Source organism: Folsomia candida, unplaced genomic scaffold (genome assembly GCF_002217175.1).
Source record: "Folsomia candida strain VU population unplaced genomic scaffold, ASM221717v1 Fcan01_Sc007, whole genome shotgun sequence".
Taxonomy (NCBI): domain Eukaryota; kingdom Metazoa; phylum Arthropoda; class Collembola; order Entomobryomorpha; family Isotomidae; genus Folsomia; species Folsomia candida.
This window is the reverse complement of record NW_019091199.1, coordinates 6,237,618-6,256,779: the sequence shown is the minus strand read 5'-3', so window position 1 is coordinate 6,256,779 and position 19,162 is coordinate 6,237,618. Positions and strand designations below refer to the sequence as shown.

Genomic DNA, 19,162 nt, shown 5'->3' with positions numbered 1-19,162 from the left:
AATTTAGGGCAACCTTCAACAGCCTTCAAAAACCCGATTTGCAACTTTTCCATGCAAGCATTCCATATAAAATAATATCAACACAAACACCTATGTAACTTTGTTATAAACTGGAATGAATTTTGGCTACCTACATATTTAATTACACGTGGATGTATCATGCAAATTTTGCAAATTATACGGACTGCAATCGATCAGAGATAAGATGCGATACCGCAGGTAAATTTGTGAAGAAAATTCTCAAATCAGATTCTTCTGCATGATACGATATTAAGAATATGATCTCAACCAGTAACATTTATTATTACGGATGATGATTGCAATAATAATTAACTTGCAACCTCTCATGAAACTTGGACGGATGGTTAATAAATAAAATAATGACTGTAAAAATTGTGGGTCATGTGTAATGTATCATCACCACCACGCCACGCCACGCCACAAAATTACAGAGCCGGCCGGTACAATAAATCCAGTATGCAAAATTGAGCAGTTAGTTATATAAGTAAGTATAAAATCATCAAACCCACCTCAAAAAATTTGGGATGAAATCTACAATCAAAATTCCATCAATTATGTATCCCACCAGATCCAATCCAGAAGAAGAAGACGAGATCACGTCAAGGCCGAATGTACAACTTTCCAAGAGTTAATCCTGTCTAGTGATGTAACTTTTTTTACAGAATTGAGAGAGAATACAGATATTTGATGCCAAGGGGGTGGTCTGGAATTTATAGTGATCATCTTCATCATCTATTGAACTCGGTTGTGTATCATCATCCTATTTTTATTTTTTGCCTAATGTCGTACGACTCTTCTGGAACGGGTGGTGGTACTACATGCCAAAAGCTGTATAGCGTCAAGTCAACTCATGACCAAATTTTACATCTAGTGTAATAACGTGTACATATTTGTTACCTGCGAGGAATCACAGCTAATTGGTTGGCAGGTAGCGTCTTCAGTATGTATTGTTGGATGCACAGCTTGGTATGTTTGGGCGGGGTCGGCTTGTGGTCCGGTTGGGGCTCAGGTATAAATACGAAGCTATTCCAGGTACGAGTTATCAATTCAGTTTCGCCACAACTGCAATCTTAATCTCTTCTCGTAAACTTCAGCTTTAAGCTACCCCACAAAATCTTCAAGATGTTCAAGCTCGTAAGTTGTTAAAAGAGTGGAATTTCCCATTTTTCGAAAATATTTTCGAGCCTTACACAATTTTGAATCTTTTAGTTGGTTCTCCTCGCCATCGTCGCCGCTGCCTCTGCCCAATACTACGGCAGCTATTATGGCAGCTACGTTCCCTCGTGAGTTTTTGAAAGATAATTTTGAAAATTCGTTCCAAAATTAAAAATATTGATTTAAATTTTCATTCCCATTTCTAGATACGGATACTCTTCTTATGCCTACCCTGCCTACACCGGTTACTCCAGCGGAGTCTATGGTATGCATGCTAAATATATTGGTTTTACCATCAAAATTATGAGATTTTGAACGATTTGGCTAAATTATTAATTGTTTTGCGCAGGCTACTCTGGATACCCAGCTTACAGCTACGGAGGACTTTCTTACTTCAAGAAGTAGATGACTGATTTGATCGAAAAATAATTGACTGGACCGCCCCCGGATTTTTATTATCCATCTTCTAAATTGTTTTTACCATGTAAAGTCTTCTTCTAAAGTCTTTACTACGAATTAAAGAAACACTCACTTAGAAAATTTAACAACCGAGTGATTTTTCATGTCTTATTGGTATCCTATTTCATTTGATTTCATATGCATATCGTTGCACTCTGGGTGCCTGATTTATTGCGGCATTATTCATCATCATCATAAATAAATAACTATTAATTAATAAACTACGCCACAACTGTAAACGTATGGACACAACCATAAATATTATCACTCACTATTTGCATATTTACTTTATGTACATGCTAAAGCACGCCTTTGCTTAAGAGTTGACTATATTTTATGTTAAACCAATCCTCATAAATCACATAGTGGCGAAACTGATGAACTCGGTGGGGTAAAAAGTTCACAAGTTTCGGTGGGAATTTTGAATTTTTTGCAAAAAACTGCAAATCTCATCTGGCATTGTTTATGTTTTTAGTGGTTTCCAGTGGGAAGAGTATGTGTGGTGGTGGCTTCCCACCACGCATACTCTATGACAAGTTGAGACGAATCAGGAAAAAATGCAAAATCTTGACCTGGTCATTCTAATTCCGAGATTAAATGTGCACTCAAAAATGTGGAATTTGTTGAATTACAACTAGTGATAGTTGCGCAACAAGAAAATAAGGCCCTTTGAGGAATTGATATGCTACTTTTATTTATATTAAATGCCGAAAATCAATTTCCATCAAAATTTTGTTTTTCTCGAGATTAATTGATTAATATAAATAAAAGTAGCATATCAATTCCTTAAAGGGCCTTATTTTCTTGTTGCGCAACTATCACTAGTTGTAATTCAACAAATTCCACATTTTTGAGTGCACATTTAATCTCGGTATAAGAATGACAACGTAAAAAAGCTGTGCAAAAAATTATGCATGTTGTCAACATACGGAGAAATATTGAGCGAGAGACTGTATTGGCTGATAGAGCGGCCAGAGCAAACTATAATGCCCCGTTAAAACTAGCAATGTCTTTATATGGATTCTTTGGAATGGTACAAACATCAATTTTCTTCTTCTTTTACTTACTTTCTTTGACTAAGGCTAACACATGACAATTGACTAATTTTGCCTAAACTAATTTATTGCTTACAATGGAACCTTTTTTCAAGCTACACGAGATAAGCTTCGTGACATATGCTAAAAAATCAAGCTAAAAATAAGAAATTACGTACTTATCTTTCCTTTGAATGGGCACTTTGAGGTCAAATATTTGAGGGCAAGGTTCACAGTAGCGGCCTGTTGTTTCTCAAGCGGGCGAGCGGAGGAGTGAAAATTTTCTCCTTCGAGGTCACTCCGCTCCCTTCACTGTCGCGCTAGTTTCGTTAGTAGTATGCATTTCCAAAAATATACAATGAAATGTGGCAATAAAAATAAGTCAACTTTAAGGATTATGATTTCTAATTAATACATTAATTAAATAATTAGACGCAGTTATAATTTTTAGTAGTCATCTCTGCGGTTTTCGAGGATAATATTCGATTTATAATTTTAATTTATAATATAAATAATAATAATTTATTGAACATATCGGCACTTTTTTATTACGGATCGGTGGATAGTAGGATTTTAAAAAGAAAATATAAAATTAGATGAATGTATACACCAATTTACGAGATTGTGAAATTTTGTCAAAAATAATATGCATTGAATGAAGTGCGAGCGTGCGAGAGTGACCTCGAAGGAGAAAATTTTCACTCCTCCGCTCACCCGCTTGAGAAAAAAACCTGCCGCTACTGTGAACTTTGCCCTCAAATATTTGACCTCCAAGTGCCCATTCAACGGAAAGATAAGTACCACGTCATTTCTAATTTTTAGCTTGATTTTTTAGCATATGTCACTAAGCTTATCTCGTGTAGCTTGAAAAAAGGTTCCATTGTTAGTTAAATAATAAGCATGACCATTTACAAGTAAAAAACAATGAGCAATTATTAACAAGGCTAATAATTAACAGCAAGGTTTTTGCACTTGGGGGATTCCTTGGGGGTAAATATGTATTATTTAGCATCAAATTAATCCCCAAGCAATCCCCCAAGTGCAAAAACCTTGAATTAACAGAGATACTTACTATATCCATCTAATTATTATTGGTTGGTGGAACGCTGAAGTTGCTGTTATAGTTTCATTTATTACGATTGATTCTTCAAATATCGTCTTCGGTAAATTCCTTTCCTCTTTTTTTCTGCCGGGCGTTCTTCTTTCTGACTCGTTTCATAAAGACGTAAGAATCGTAGGTCGTGTATTGAGAGGAAAACCAGGGAACGTAAAATGCACGAAAAAATTGATGTGATTTTGCAGAATTGAGAAAATCCTGTTCTGCTAAAATTCTCCAGTCGGCAGTATTTGCGGCATAGTTTGGTTCTTTAGCTGAGAATCTGTCCGGATCGATGAGATCGACGAGATAGTCGCAATCGCTTATGTTGACCTGGACATACAATAATAATTTAGTATAATTTATAATAATTTGTTTGTACAATTAATTTAACATTTTCTCACATATCGAGTCGGCTCCTCTCTGTTCCAGTCGTTCATATGTTCCGGTATTCTTTTCGTGCCAGCCGGATCGAAGGGTGAATACAAGTCTGGTAATTGTCCTTTAAAGTCTGACTCGATGAATCGTACATCCCATGCCAAACTGGGGAGAAAGAATGAGCTTGGAAATCTGTACCACTCTTTTCCGTAGCAGACGGTGTAATTTTTGCCGGTGGCGAGGGCTCGTTGTGTTGAAGCGTCGCGATTGAAAGCGAAATAAACGTCGAATGGGGCTCGATATCCTTAATTTAAATAATAATTTTTAATTAGTTATTAATATCTTAATTAACAGTAAAATTGCTATATATGTATATACTCACCGTAATACAGTGCAAGAATTCTTGAACTCCCAATCACACTTGAAGTCAGAATAGCAGCGACGCCAATGGATGATACAATTTTTCTGTAGTCGAAGACCTTAACTTTTTTAATGTCTTTTACTCTTTGGATCCACCAGAGGAAAATTTTAGAACAGACGAGATCAGCAATTTTTTGCATGGCATCAATTCCAAGAGCACCTGCGACCGGAATAAGGGCGAATACTGGGAAAATGAACCGTTCCTCCTGTAAAAGATATAAAAAAGGTTTCAAAATATGAAATAAATTTTTATATTTATTAAATCGAACCTTATGCGGCTGCAGAACAAAGACCAACAACCACACGTAGATAGTTCCAACAATTCCCATCTTTTTCATCAAATTTGACTCCATTTTATAATTGGCCAACATGAGGAATGGAGATATTAAGGCGGATGCGAATACAAGATTAAAGTTGAGTGTCCCATTCGTAAAGTAAAAAGACCAGGGCTCCGTTCCGTACAGTTCTGGCCCTTTGTTTGACAAAATATTGTACTTGACAATGTTCCAAGGTGCAATCACAGGTTTTCCGTACATGTTTGAATCCAAAACTATTACTGGGATCTGAGGTACATAACACAGATTGCATAAGAACAAGTAAAATAATATTTCAATAGCAATATTGTTTCACAAATCGTCCAAAATCATACCAGAATGACCAACAATGATACGACTGACCACTTAATGAACAGCAAGAGTTTTCTTCTAATCAACAAAATGTCCACTGCTATTATGACACTAAAAACAGCACACAAAAAGTATTTACATAAAAAATGTATTCATCGCCCCATCGCTACTTTCGTTCCAATTGCTTTACCCAGTCAAAGCCGCAAAAGGCCAGCTCAATAATCCAGACAAGGCTACTGAAAATATTGCCAATTCATCCAGCCCATCCAACCATGCTCCAAACGCAAAGGCCGTCATGTACCTAGAAAAGTAAAACATTGTATGTATATCTTATTTTTGCAAACAAAAGTCCAAACAAAAAACGAGTCTCACATCGAAAATGCGGATGGTAAAAACGCACAGGACGAGATGAACATTCCAGCCGAGAACAATGCAGTGACTAGCGTGATTCTGGCGACATTTCCTCCAAACTTTTTCCGCACAGATCTAGTACATGATAGGACAGATGACTTTAACTCATCATATAATAATTTATCTGTAAAGTTTACCCACCGATACAAGTATGCCTCAGCACAGGCACAAATAAATGCGAGGAAACATCTCACAAAGAAGAAGATAAGCAGTGGTGTCGGCCTTAAAACGTAGTCGTAGATTTTTGCCGGGACCGCATGGAATAAGATGTAGGTGTAGGATCGAAGTGCATAGACCGGTGAATATTCCCAAGTTTGAAACCCTTTCCCATACAAAAGATAGTGTGCCTGCGATATAAATAATTAGTTCACCGAATAGAAAACTCGTAATAATTAGTTCAACACGTACCGGTTCCCAGTAATTATATGTCTCGTCACAATCCGAAATAGTTGTCCATAAACCTGCCGCAAATCTAGCCGAAATGAGTAGTTTGAAAGCAGAATATGGGGTCGGCGACCAGTACGGATCACGAATAAAGTCGTCACAATCAGCGTCGTCGTCATTGGCAGTTCTGTTGACGGTGGGTGGAAGTGTCTTCTTCTTTCGCCCAGTTCCCTCTATATCGTCCAAGATTGAGCGATCCTCTGGCGTTTTGGATGCCACATAGGGCTGTTTGGTGGCTCTATTGTATTTTAAAAAAATCGAAATTAATTTCAATGATATTCAAATAAAAAAAACATCACATCAAAAAATGTAAAATTATATATAAACTTACGACGACCCCTTGTGACGCGACTTGGACCCACTGCCCCCACCCATTCTTCAGGTTTGACACTTTAACCTATTGCTCAATTATTGCAATTTAATTGATCAACATTTAAACAAATTAAAACTGGTTACACAAATTAAAATCTCACTATACAAAAGGATACATTTTAATTTGCTTTGCTGTCAGGATGATTGAATTGCGCACCCGCATTTGAACAACAGGGCAACAAGAGCATTTCATCTGTTCATGAAAAATTTTCCATGCAAAATTGGTAAAACTCCTTATCAATTGTAACTAAACTTGAAGTGAGTTAGTTATGTGCTGTGCGAATGGAGCTAAACTCACGAGAAACCCTAGTCTCAGCACAAGGTACTTCAGGAGGCCGTAGGTTTAAGCTCCACCCGCACAGTACATAACTCGTTCACTTTATGTATACTATTTTCAGTTGAACAACATTGTGTAAGAGTAAGACTGCTTAAAAATGCTCGTATTTGTTATATTGCTCCAATGATAAGTAATTAATTAATTATGAATTAAATTGAGAAGAAGAGAACCTAAGTTTCCGAACTGCTAAAAAATTGTTAATAATAATAATTGTTAATTATAGTAATTGTTATTTTTCTACCAACCAACTAATGTAGGTAGATGCAGAGATCCGTGATTAATGAATTTTTTTGTGGGATTAAGGATTAAGGATTAATGTTATTCCGGGATTAGATTAGTCCAGGATTAATTAAATAATTCAATTTGCTGGGATTAAGGATTAAGGATTAATTCACAATGCTTTTGAATTCGGGATTAAGGATTAATTAATCCTGATTAATTCATGATTAAGGATTAATATAATTTTTATTTTCCTGCACAGAATTATCGACACAGCGATATTAATGTGTCAAATCTCAAATACTTACAAAACGTGCAATATATAGTAGTGTTGCGTTAAGTACGTAATAAAAATCAATGTTGGAATAATATCCCCGCCAATTACGGCAAGTTTTGGTGCACAAGCTATGCCCCTGGCCTTTACAGAGCCACAAGACTTGTCAAGTTCTTCGACATCAAAAAATGTGCCGGTCAAAACGAATGGCAAACCTTTCAGTTCAGTTAGATTCCTGTTCGCCATGATTAACGATTGAATCAGTACTTTTATGGAAGCAACAATATAAAGTTAAAAAATATAATGCATGCTAGATAATTTCAGGAGAGGAAAGTAGAAAGAATGGAAAAATATCACATGGTTGAGAATAACTGTTACCTTGCTCATTCGCAGTATTAATCTCTCGTGAGAATTAATCCTAATCACGATTAAGGATTAATAATTTGGGCATGCTTCGTCGGGATTAAGCATTAAGGATTAATGGAGCAAAAATATTTCGTCGGGATTAAGGATTAAGGATTGATTTCACACATTTTTTTGTTGGGATTAAGCATTAAGGATTATTAATCCAATCCCAATCCTTAATCCGTTAATCACGATTAATTAATCACGGATCTCTGGGTAGATGCATGTATTGAATGGGAGCTGTTGGCCGCCCTTAGAAGGGCGTTTCCAGAACACACGACGAGGACGTCGCTCCCTCGTGCTCCGCACGGGCGGGCACCCACTCGCGCCCGAAGGCGTCCGCGAGGGTCTACCTCCCGCCGACCGAGAAAACCCTGCCCACGTCACCGCCTCTGCGACCGCGTTCCCCTAGGGGGCTCGTCTTACCCTCGCCTTACGAGGTGGGAACGCACCCGTAAATCGGCCCCCATTAAGGTTTCGAACTCGGGAACCCGGCCAGCCCCAAGGGGAGTGCAAGCTAAAGAGCCCGGTCACCCAAGAGTTGGAGGTAGAGGGCCCTCTCACTTGCCAAGCGCGCCCCCGCTATACAGCAAGCCCCCCACCCGGTGAGTCTACTTAGGAGTAGAAGGTCACTACTTGTCGGGCCCCGATTTCGATCTCCTTTGGATATGTTGTAGTACTACATGAGTGTAGAAAAAGTGAAGGAGGGTTAGACTCCATGAGCCCATTTACGCCCGCCACACCCCCTCAAAGGCGCCCAAACCCCCAGAGTTGCCGCACTAAATTCATCGCCAAAAATCGAGTTTTGGTCAGATTTTCAAGAAATTTACATTTTTGTGATCCCAGATAGTTGCTCTATCATATCCAATGGTAAACTCAACTTTTTGAAATTTTCAATATTTTCGAAGATTTGCTGACCAAGGGTATGTATTGAAAAAAATCGAAATTTCAAAAAAGTTGAGTTTGCTATTGGGTATGATAGAGCAACTATCTGGGATCACAAAAATGTAAATTTTTTGAAAATCTGAGCAAAACTCGATTTTTGGCGATGATTTTAGTGCGGCAACTCTGGGGGTTTGGGCGCCTTTGAGGGGGTGTGGCGGGCGTAAATGGGCTCATGGAGTCTAACCCTCCTTCACTTTTTCTACACTCATGTAGTACTACAACATATCCAAAGGAGATCGAAATCTGGGCCCGACAAGTAGTGACCTTCTACTCCTTAGTGGGAAGAGCATTCAAGAGATGGACCGACCCGTAAGGTTCTCCCCTTACAGCTTTGTCCCCGAGCAAACCTTCCGACGGGAAGAGTCGGACACTGGCAGGGCGGGCCCGACTCCCCAGAGAGGCCGGAAAGCCCAGGGGCGCAGCTGCAATGGGGAGCTCTCCCAGGGACACGTCCATCCCCCACGAGCTCCGCCCGCAGACTAAAAAAATTGAGGAACGGCACTAGTACCAGGCAATTTTTTCCCCCAACCACAAAAGGTGGTCATCTTTGGAAGAAAATATTTCAATGACCGGACTTGAAAATGATCAAATCAGCCTATTTATCGGTAGTAGGGCAGTATGATCTTGCATTTAGTGCATTAAAAGTTTCAAAAAGGTCAGCGGGGGTTTTCAAAACGAGGGGTGATGTATGGCTGACATGTGTATACCGTACGCACATACATACATACTTCACATACCTAACATACCTAACATACCTCCTCACACCTCACATGTCCTGTGTTTACAATTGTTACAAGTAATTCAATTTATTTATTATTAACATAAGCATTGATAAACTATGAAATACACTTAGTTGGCTTGGGGAGTAGAGGAAAAACCCGATGTTGGTGGGTTGGGAAAACCTTTACTTGATCCGGATAGGCGTCCGAGATCACCATTCGGCCCCTTACATGATTTTTGTAAATAAAACGACCTATGATTTAAAATATAAAATAATTCTTCTAATCCTCGTTGACTGGGGACAGCTCCCATGATTGATTGCGCATTCCCGCGTTGAACTGCCAAACTAATCCGTTGAATGAGAAAAGTTGTCGACATTGGTCCAGTGACATCCTTCATCCTCCTCCCAACATCTTGGATGAACTTCAACCCTTCCGTCCCCCATACTCCTGATGTCTCGATAGCCACCGGAACAAAGATATAGTTTGTTTTAAGTTCAGAGTACAGTTTGTGTTTTTTGGTCTCGGCTAGTTTTGCTGCTGTGCCAGCATGTCTAAGTGTGTGAGAGAGATAAGAGGGGGCAAAAGTGTCTGTACATGTAAAGTCCCATATTAGTGAGCGTCCCTGTTTGTAAGGTATTAGTGTTAGACCATCCGGTCTTTTTCCATCTGTCCTACAACACCCTAATGGTTCCCTAATGCTTGGTATGTCTGCAGAAATTAAGGCTCTCTTTATAATGTCATTGGCTTGCGTATGTCTAGAGTGCCTGCCAGCACTTTTTTTACATGAAAGACCATGTAAGCCTAGTTCATCTACTTGTGCGCCGCAAACACATTTATTTAGTAATTCAATTAATTATTTCAACGTTGGAAAATGTCGACTCTTATAGTTTTTTGGTCGCTGATTTTGATTGGGAGTCGCAAGTTTGAAAGTGAAAGTGAAATATCCCATAATATTGCATCTGCCACCTTGTGATAATTTTTGTAATAATCTACATGCCAAGTTGGCATTGCCAACTTCGCCTCACTCTCACTCTTCCTTCACTCAAAGTTAGTCACCATTTTGGTCTGTTCTCCTCACCGACCGAAGAAAACTGCCTCTAGGAAAAAAAATTGATTATCGAAGCGTTGGTTATCTTTTTACGAACCTGTCGACAAAAAATTGAAGGAAGGTTTGGTTAGGGAAAGGGAGAAAAAATACGTGCAGGTAGGTCAAAAGGTCAGGTAACTAGAGATAAATTTGTAAGTAGAGTTAAATATCGCCGTTTCTTTTCTTTCTTGTTGTAGGAACAAGTACGACGAGTGATTACGCCGAAATGTTGCTTGATAAGGATTTGGATACTCTTAAGGACGAATGGTGCTATCCGGATCGTCCACTGATGATTAATAAGCAGTATTCGTACAAATTGCTGAATGCTATTAGCCCGGACAGTTTTTCAATCATCGTGATGGATTATACTTCCGTGGTGATTCAAAGGCAGATTAAGGAGGCAATGGATATTCATTTGCACGAAATTGCCGGTTGTGCACCGGTTGACGTTGCTTGTCTGAAGGACGGACTTCCTGTAACTGTCAAATTTGAGGATGGGTATGATATGATAATGAATGGGATTTATGTCATTGCTAATTAGCATACGATACGATTACGATAAAATAATAACTATATTTTGTATACTTCATAGGAAACTTCACCGAGCAGAGGTCAATTTAGTTGACGAGAAGGGCGTGAACGTGTATATGGTGGATTCAGGAGTGGATATTTTAATCTCAGCAGATTCCATATATCCGTCGTCAACTGAGCTTTTGCGACTTCCGAAGCTTTCGCTAATGTGTCGTCTTGCTCAAGTTGTCCCATTTGAGGAAAAGGAAAAGTGGAAAAAGTATGACTACAAGTCGCTGTTCCAAGGGAAGAATACATCCGTGTTCTCAATTTCTCTAATTGACCGTGGAGTCTCTGAAGTTCGGCTCACGTGTGACAAGAAGGATGTTGGATTCGAAATTGTTATGAATTTGGGTTTAGCTGATTTTGTTCCGCTAAGTACTCATGCCACCAATGATGAAGGTAAAATATTCCCAATTCATTAACATAATATTGATCGACCTCAATTAATATTGCTAATAAATCTGATTGTGCGATATTACTATTGAATTAGATATATATATATATTAATATATTGTAATTTTTTTACATAATTTAGAGCCACAAATGCTTGGAAAGTATCCTCGATATGATTACAGTGATTGGATTGGACAGAAAATCGGAGTCTTTGGGACAAAGGTTTCAAAAGTGGGATCGAATTTCAAAGTTCATCTTCAGCTGCATCCATCTATAATGGAAGCTGTTGAAGCTGGAATGTTGAAGTATGACTCTACTTCCAATGAGGTAAGTAATATTACTCCCTAGTCACTGCGAAGTAAAGACCGCATTGTACAAACGTAAAGTTATTTGTACTTTCTTATCACTCAATTAAATTTGTGTTATTAATAATGTGTACTTTTCTAAAAGGCGAAGGACTTTTCAAAGGATATTGGCGATGCTGTTCTTGTTGCGTATGGCGAGGATAGAATGAATTATCGAGCTACAATTATTCAAAAGTCAGCAGTTGGATACTTGGTGAAACTGGTAGATTATGGAGATTTTGTCAATATTCAGGAAAAAGACGTAAGTTTTAATGGTATTAATAGAAACTCTAATCAACTCTGACTGATGACATAGTTCATGCCCCATTAAATCGTCACAAATTATGTCCTAGATGCTCAAAATTCCGAATGAACTCGTTGAGATTCCTGAAGCAGCCACACCCTGCTACTTAATTGAACTATTGGCTGTGGACCCGAGCAAACTTCCTTCAGATGAAACTAACGGCAAATTGATGGAGTTGATTATTGAAAAAAATCTGGAATGCTACATTAGTCATGTAAATTTCATTGATGACGTTGATCCCCGAGAAATTCGAAAGTAAGATAAGGAAAAGAAGTAGAGATTTATTTATTTTATTTAAACTGCGTTTTAACCTTTACACTCGTCTCTCTCCTTCCACCAGGTGTGTAGTGACCCTCGCTTCAGAAGAAGGGACGCCACTTCTTGACGATTTTGGCTTAAGAAAGCCAAATCTCTGCAAGTACTATACAAACGTTGACCACGAATTTCCAATGATCGACCAGGATCTTGCGAAGGAATTATTTAGTGGCCCCTCAGCATATATGTCGGGAGTTAAATATGAAGGAGTTGTGTCTTTCATAGAAAATTATGACTCGATTTGTATTCAGCTAGAAGGTGACGACCATCGAGCGGATGGAGTAAGTGAAGAACTGACCCAATTTTTGAATAACTGGAAAAACGTTCCTCAACTGGATCCTTCATCTCTGACCAATGGAACTTACGTCGCGGCCAGGCAAAACATTGAAGATGATTTACGCTACTATAGAGCTAAAATTTTAGAGGCTTGTCCAGCCAAAAACGCGTACAAAGTCGTTTTTCTAGATTATGGAAATTATGATGTCATTACTTCTACAATGATAAAACCCCTCCCGTCTTACTTTTGCAAGGACAAAGCGTTTGCTCTTAAAGTCTCAATCCCAATCGAAATACTCCCCGGTGTAAGTGAAGACGAGGTCTATCACTATGTTGAAAAGTTTACAGAGGAACAAGAGCTTACCGTGTATCTCAAAACTGTGGATAACTTAATTTATGCTTGGATCGTGTGTATGGACAAGATGCTTACAACATCTTTGATCGAAAGTAAGAATCTTCTCGTGAAGCTGATCATCCCAACCCCAACTGTTCCATTGAAAAATTAAAACAAAACTAAAAAGCGTTAGTTTTTCTAGTAATTATGATAATATTTTTATTTTAAATTTAGTGATGGTTTGTTATCCATTCTTTGGATATTTATTTTATTACTTTCTGATCAGGATTTGTGCATTTTGTACACTCTTTGTTAAATTCTCCTATACATGCCTGTAGCAGCCAATGATCGACCAGGGTCATGGATTTAGTTACTGATAAGATTGGGTGATTAAATATTAATTGATGTATGTACATATAATTTTATTACATAATACATGCATTTAATTTAATTCATTTGTTGACAGTTAAATAAAGGATTGCATAAAACATTCATTGCCGTTATTGCCATTATTTATCCATTATGTATTTTTTGACTTAGGAATTATATTATTAATATGAGGGACTCCAATTTTCCTGAAATAATAGAAAAAGTTTACCATTAGAAATCATAAGCAGTTTTAGACAGAAATACCGGTCAAAAAAATTTCGATTTTTTAAATCGTACTTTAAATAGTATAAAAGATGAAAGAAGAATATGAAATGCAAAACTTATCGTCATTTATAATTCAATTCATGAAGAAATGATCATTCTCAATTATTTTTTCATTGTTTGCAGCGAAATTATTTTGTAAAAGCCAGAGATAAATTGTATTTATCCGTATTCGATATGTTCTAAAAGCATGCATGGAACTTTGGTGAACTGCCAAGTTAAAGTAAAACTAAAGCGCATCATAAATTTTAATTAGATTCTTCCTTTAATTAGAAAAGCATAAAATTAGCATTTAGCATCCATAATTAATTCCAGTGACGTAAACAGCCTCAGTATGAAAACTGATTACGTGATTGTGTATTTTTTTAAACACACATAAAATCAAGATTTTTTATTTATTTTTATATTCTAAACACATCCTTCGTTGTGTTCTCCTTGACCTTCTTTGCCCATTTCATACTGTTCTTTCCGCTTCTTGGCTAACTTTTCAATCCCATTGACCCGTTCTGACACGGAACAAACGCTCTCATCCCTGCTCCGCATTTGTCTCGCGGTCAGTTCCTTCTCGTATTTGAAGCCGTTCAATTCTTCGATATAGTTGTTGACCACCCACAAACCGTAGGCGTGGATAAGCATGAAGACGATGAAAGGGATTTGTGAAAATAGAGGACGTCCAGCGATCAGGTACATGGTGAAAATTATTAGTTTAAAGACCATGACGGCACATCGGATGTAGAACCAGGTGAGACAAAGGCCAACGTGTTTCTGAAAGTTATGAAATTATAAAAAATTATTGGGAATTTTCAATATATGTGAAAATCAACTCACCTTATGAATTCCGATCAGGAGCACGACAGATAAGAGCAAGTTTATCGCAGTAAAAAGACCGGATAATGTAAGTCCTATGATTTTGTGATTTGTTGACACTGAAATAAAATTAGTGACAAAAATATTAACCAATTTGTGTACTAATAATTATGTATCAAATCTCTATGCACCTTTCCGGTTGGACATGGCATCGGGAAATTCGTCTAGTTTTGAAATCTTTGTATTATTCCCGTCCATATTGGATTCAAATGGGTCTAATGAAATGATGTCGTACTTTCCCAGCATGACGACGAACCAAATGACGCCAAAGAGGCCTAAAATCTGCAAAATTTAAAAAACTATATACTTGAACTGTTAATCTAGATTTAAAAAACTATGAAATGCTCACCATGTCCAAAAATGCCATCAGTTTTGCCCCTTTTTGCAAAGATATTACGTTGCATGTTGGATGGAGTCCCATTTTGGTATCAAAAATTACAAAAATTTCCAACAAAAAAACTCACTGTTTTTCCACCTTCACTTCAAATAACTGACTGGAACTGGAAGAGGGCCAATTTGGATTCTACACAGACAATGATGCAAATACCTCAACTAATTTCTGGTTTAGCCATGCAATCCCAAAGCGTATAACAAAATGTGTGAATTTGACATAATTAGAACTCTCCTCACGCCCAACAAAAGCAAAGTAAAGAGCACAAAGTTTGATTATAAATTAGTACAAAAGACTTTACAATATACAAAAAGTTGAAGGGATTCAGTGTAAATTGTTGCAGAAGAAGACGAACCGAAGCGTTGATCCATTATTCATGACAAAATTTCCCTTAAAATTAGGCACTCTTATTGTAAGAAATGCATTTGTACAATTTTTTATTAGACAAGTTTGTAGTTTTAGGGCAAACTTAAAGAATAAAAATTAATTGTAAGCCATTTGCTTAATTAACTAGACTGCCTTGTTCTCCACAGTATATGGAACATTGCTAGCTCCACTGCTCAGTCTTTTAGTCCTTCGTTCCTCCCTAATTTCATGGATGAAGACGTAAACAACCCAAAGACCGTACAGATGAATCAACATGAACAGCATGTGAGGGATGTGGTCATACAATCTCGCACCAACGACGATGTACATCACATAGAGGAAGCATTTCAAAGTGAAAATTGAAAGTCGGATGGCAAACCATGTTTTTAGTTTGCAAATATTTTTCTAGAATAGTAACAACAAAAACAGGACTAAAATTTGAGAATGCATAATTAGCATATCATAATTTTTTAAGCCATCATACGTACATCATTCGCTGCACTTAACAAGAGAACGAACGCCACCAGGTTGACAATCGTGTAAAATGCGGAGAGGATAATATTACAATTCTTCCCGTTTATCATGATCCCTGAAACAAACACAAAAAGTCAGAGAAACTAGTAAAAAGCTTAACCAATTAAACTGTGCAAAAATATGCACATTATTGAGCAGTATTTTCTTACCACCGGAAGTAATTGTCACGAAGGGGCTATGACTGGTAGATGTCGATGAGGATGAGGTCACTATCGTCGACATATTCCAATTTGTACCATTAATAAATCCAGTCGAAATTGGTTTGGACGTCGTCATCAGGAGCGTCGTCGTAGTCTCAGCCTCGTATATGGAGGAAGGTTCCTTCATGAGAAGATCATATCCTTCCAAAATGTAAACGAACCAAAATATTCCGATGAGTCCGAAAATCTATTTAAGAGAGAAAAATATTAAACTTTCAATTGCAATAAACTTCTCAGAAATTGGCAACTGCACAAATATCGTTTCTCACCAAATCGCATACAGCTATAACTTTTGCAATGAAGGGGGTGGGACATCCACACGCGGGGTGTAACCAGGCCATGTTTTTGTAAAATATACAATGTGAACAGAGGATGCACGTACCCAGTTTTAGAAATAATGGTCTCGTGGTGGGTGATTAGTGTCTAATTCATAGTCAACTAAACTCACACGACTCGTAAATGATAATACAAAATATTATTCGATGTATATCTCGAACCATCACATCATCGCCATTATGCAGCGTTATGCACGTATTCAAAATGCAATCATTTGTAATTAGCTGAAATCTTTTTTCTCACCTGGAATAGAGATGAATGCTTATGCAATGTTACTATTGTACATACATACGCCGCTAATTGCAGCAATTATATAATTGAAATTCGTAATAGTTGACTACAAAATAAATGCTCCGAATTTGCTAATGGACAATATACTTTAAGAAATGAAGAAACATAACTAATCAAAGCAAAGCTAAATCTGAATATGATGATGATGATATGGAAAATGCAATGATATAAAGATTTAATATTACATATTCAAAATAATATTGAGTAACAGAAATGACATTCCATTTATTAAAGCATGTATAATTAATCAGCCGAATTAACATCATCTCAAAATATCCTAAAATTTTCATAGAAAATTCGTATTGCATAAACAACATAATTTAGACCCTTCTCGTACCAAACGTTGCAGATAACGTTACAGAGATTATCCTAACCAAATCATGCTACCCTATGATTCATTTAAGTACCAGATTTGTGTAGGAGTTTAACTAACTTAAAAGAATTCTAAGAAAATGATTCAGAAAGTGATATAAAAATTAGAAAATTATTTGCTGGTAGTCACCGTTTCGTTTCTTCAACATGCATCGTCGGTCTTCATGCGCAGCAGCCTTGTGCACTTCGGTGATAACGGCTTCGCTCCAATCTTCCAATTCTTGTTCGTATTTCAATCCAGCTTCAATTAGATTTCGAGCCTTGTACAAATCTTCGAGCTGCATAGCTCGCAGAGCAGCCAAACCATAATGTTCCCTGTCTTCCCAATTCATTGGTGGCATTGGGCGCGGGGGTGGAGCAGGTCGATAATATCGTGAAGGTACATATATCGGCTCGTCAGCAGATTTTTCAGATGCACTTGATAATGCCGTTGGCGGAGAAATTACTGGTGGTGCTACTACCAGAGAAATTCCTGGCGATGCTGGTGGTGGAGCAATCACTGCTGGTGCTGGCGGTGGAGCAATTACTGCTGGCGCTGGTGGTGAAGTAATCACTGCTGGTGCTGGAGCAATTACTGCTGGTGCTGGCGGTGGGGCAATTACTGCAGGTGCTGGAGTAATCACTGCTGGCGTTGGCGGTGGAGCAATTACTGCTGGCGCTGGCGGTGGGGCAATTACTGCTGGCGCTGGTGGTGGAGTAATCATTGCTGGTGCTGGCGCTGGAGGAATTACTGCTGGCGCTGGAGGAATTACTGCTGGCGCTGGAGTAATCATTGCTGGTGCAATTACTGCTGGCGCTGGTTCCGGAACAATTACTGCTGGGACTGGCCCTGGTGCCGGAGAAATTACGGCTGGTGATTGTATAGCTACCGGAGTAATTGCTGGTGGCGGTACTGTAGAAATTTTTATTGGTGCTGGTACCGGGGAAATTTTTGTTGCAGACGATGCCGGAGATCGTGCTTCCGGGGATGCTGGTGTAGGAGAGATTGGCGCACGATAGTTGGAATCCGTTTCATACATCGTCTGAGTTGGATTAATCAAGGGACGATTAAAATCTTCATTACTAACCAGCATACCTGTACATAAATAAATATTATTATGAATGCAAGTCTTGATAAAAAAACATTTCTACAAGCTGTATAAAAGATACATTAACTTACTTTGCAGTGCTTGCTTCATGGTCGCAACAACCGTTTTCTTCAATTTCCGAGTAGGCTGATGATCGACGCAATCAGCCTGTTCCTTCTGCTCTTGACCGTTCTGGTTCAGCTCAACACCGACTACCTGGTCAAACGGCGCCACATCGTCATGTCCAGCCTGCAAGACAGCTTCATCATCAACCTCAGCTTCAAAGCTAGCCAACTGGGCAACAATTGGATCATTGTTGACGGGGACAACAGCCACGGCACCTTGATCGCCAGTGCTGCCAAGACGTTGCATCAGCTCTTCACAACTGGAAAAAAATCCAAAATCCAATATTATTTACTGTAAATTATAATTTATATATTAATCTAATGACCATCCCCACCATTTCTTCAATCCATGAGCCTTCTCTTTCCAGTAGTTGACTTCTTGCAGGTAAATCTCCAACAAGGAAGTCGGAGCAGTGGAAAAATCCAAAAGTTGATTGACTTCCTTCAACAGAACTTCGTCACCGTCGCCCCTCGCAGTTTGATGCAAACCAATGGTCAACTGTGACCCCCGACCTTGTTGTGCGTACATTTCAAATCTCTCTGACCAATTATCTTAACCACTTTGTAAACTTTTAAAAATTCTACTTTAATAAAAAAGCTGAATACTTTTTTCTCAAATAAATTGTGAAGATCTAAAAAAAATTCACTCAGCAGAAAAGTGAACGGCATGAAAAACTCAAAAGTGCGAGCCAATGGACAGGAGGACAGGAGGACTGATCTTGTCTTGCTCGCATTTTTAAGGTGATTGAACTCAACCAGTGGCTCCGACCTGGTGGAAACGTTTTTCAAAATAAATATAATTTTACATTTTTAAAAATTTCTACTCTTTTGATATCTTATTTGATTAAAACGTTCTATTAAGAATCGTTAAACGCTTCATAAAACAGTGTTATTTTCGCGTTTCATAAAGATGTTCCCATCTAAATTTTGTTAAATTAGAAAACGACAACTGGAGGAAGTAGTCATCCCATAAGAATCAGATAAGGTATATTATTATGCCTTATCTAAGATAAGATCA

General features: G+C 38.1%; 4 protein-coding genes and 1 long non-coding RNA gene across 16 annotated transcripts; 2 read left to right on the top strand and 3 right to left on the bottom strand.

Annotated features, from left to right (window-relative positions):
* Positions 1-995: 995 nt before the first annotated feature.
* LOC110851911 lies at positions 996-1,721 on the top strand. The gene is made up of 4 exons (XR_002548090.2): positions 996-1,155; positions 1,231-1,304; positions 1,383-1,441; positions 1,526-1,721. It is a non-coding gene; the product is annotated as an uncharacterized LOC110851911 (long non-coding RNA).
* LOC110851910 (alpha-1,2-mannosyltransferase ALG9) lies at positions 1,606-6,822 on the bottom strand. 12 transcript variants are annotated; one of them, XM_035853435.1, is made up of 12 exons: positions 6,376-6,822; positions 6,009-6,282; positions 5,742-5,947; positions 5,562-5,675; positions 5,380-5,490; positions 5,213-5,300; positions 4,833-5,126; positions 4,526-4,769; positions 4,170-4,447; positions 3,742-4,098; positions 2,703-2,750; positions 1,606-2,216 (listed from the first exon to the last, which is right to left on the bottom strand). In XM_035853435.1, exons 1-10 carry the CDS (start codon positions 6,417-6,419, stop codon positions 3,817-3,819), a joined length of 1,935 nt encoding a protein of 644 aa, XP_035709328.1. In that variant the 5' UTR covers positions 6,420-6,822; the 3' UTR covers positions 1,606-2,216; positions 2,703-2,750; positions 3,742-3,816. The 12 variants fall into 12 exon arrangements, with proteins under 12 accessions (XP_035709328.1, XP_035709319.1, XP_035709322.1 ...); XM_035853426.1 differs by lacking the exon at positions 1,606-2,216 and adding an exon at positions 3,575-3,640 and having other exon boundaries at positions 2,572-2,745; positions 3,719-4,098; XM_035853429.1 differs by lacking the exon at positions 1,606-2,216 and adding an exon at positions 3,582-3,640 and having other exon boundaries at positions 2,572-2,750; positions 3,719-4,098.
* Positions 6,823-10,329: 3,507 nt separating this feature from the next.
* On the top strand, positions 10,330-13,434 carry LOC110852193. The gene is made up of 7 exons (XM_022100186.2): positions 10,330-10,522; positions 10,603-10,903; positions 10,998-11,377; positions 11,514-11,698; positions 11,822-11,977; positions 12,069-12,274; positions 12,360-13,434. Exons 2-7 carry the CDS (start codon positions 10,632-10,634, stop codon positions 13,114-13,116), a joined length of 1,956 nt encoding a protein of 651 aa, XP_021955878.1. The 5' UTR covers positions 10,330-10,522; positions 10,603-10,631; the 3' UTR covers positions 13,117-13,434.
* Positions 13,435-13,726: 292 nt separating this feature from the next.
* LOC110852194 lies at positions 13,727-16,407 on the bottom strand. The gene is made up of 7 exons (XM_022100187.2): positions 16,223-16,407; positions 15,903-16,140; positions 15,708-15,808; positions 14,812-15,624; positions 14,594-14,744; positions 14,424-14,521; positions 13,727-14,360 (listed from the first exon to the last, which is right to left on the bottom strand). Exons 4-7 carry the CDS (start codon positions 14,881-14,883, stop codon positions 14,004-14,006), a joined length of 678 nt encoding a protein of 225 aa, XP_021955879.1. The 5' UTR covers positions 14,884-15,624; positions 15,708-15,808; positions 15,903-16,140; positions 16,223-16,407; the 3' UTR covers positions 13,727-14,003.
* A 368-nt stretch (positions 16,408-16,775) lies between these two features.
* LOC110852782 (SH3 domain-containing protein C23A1.17) lies at positions 16,776-18,827 on the bottom strand. The gene is made up of 3 exons (XM_022100897.2): positions 18,480-18,827; positions 18,112-18,404; positions 16,776-18,027 (listed from the first exon to the last, which is right to left on the bottom strand). The coding sequence occupies exons 1-3, from the start codon at positions 18,671-18,673 to the stop codon at positions 17,057-17,059; spliced, it is 1,458 nt and encodes a 485-aa protein (XP_021956589.1). The 5' UTR covers positions 18,674-18,827; the 3' UTR covers positions 16,776-17,056.
* Positions 18,828-19,162: the final 335 nt, after the last annotated feature.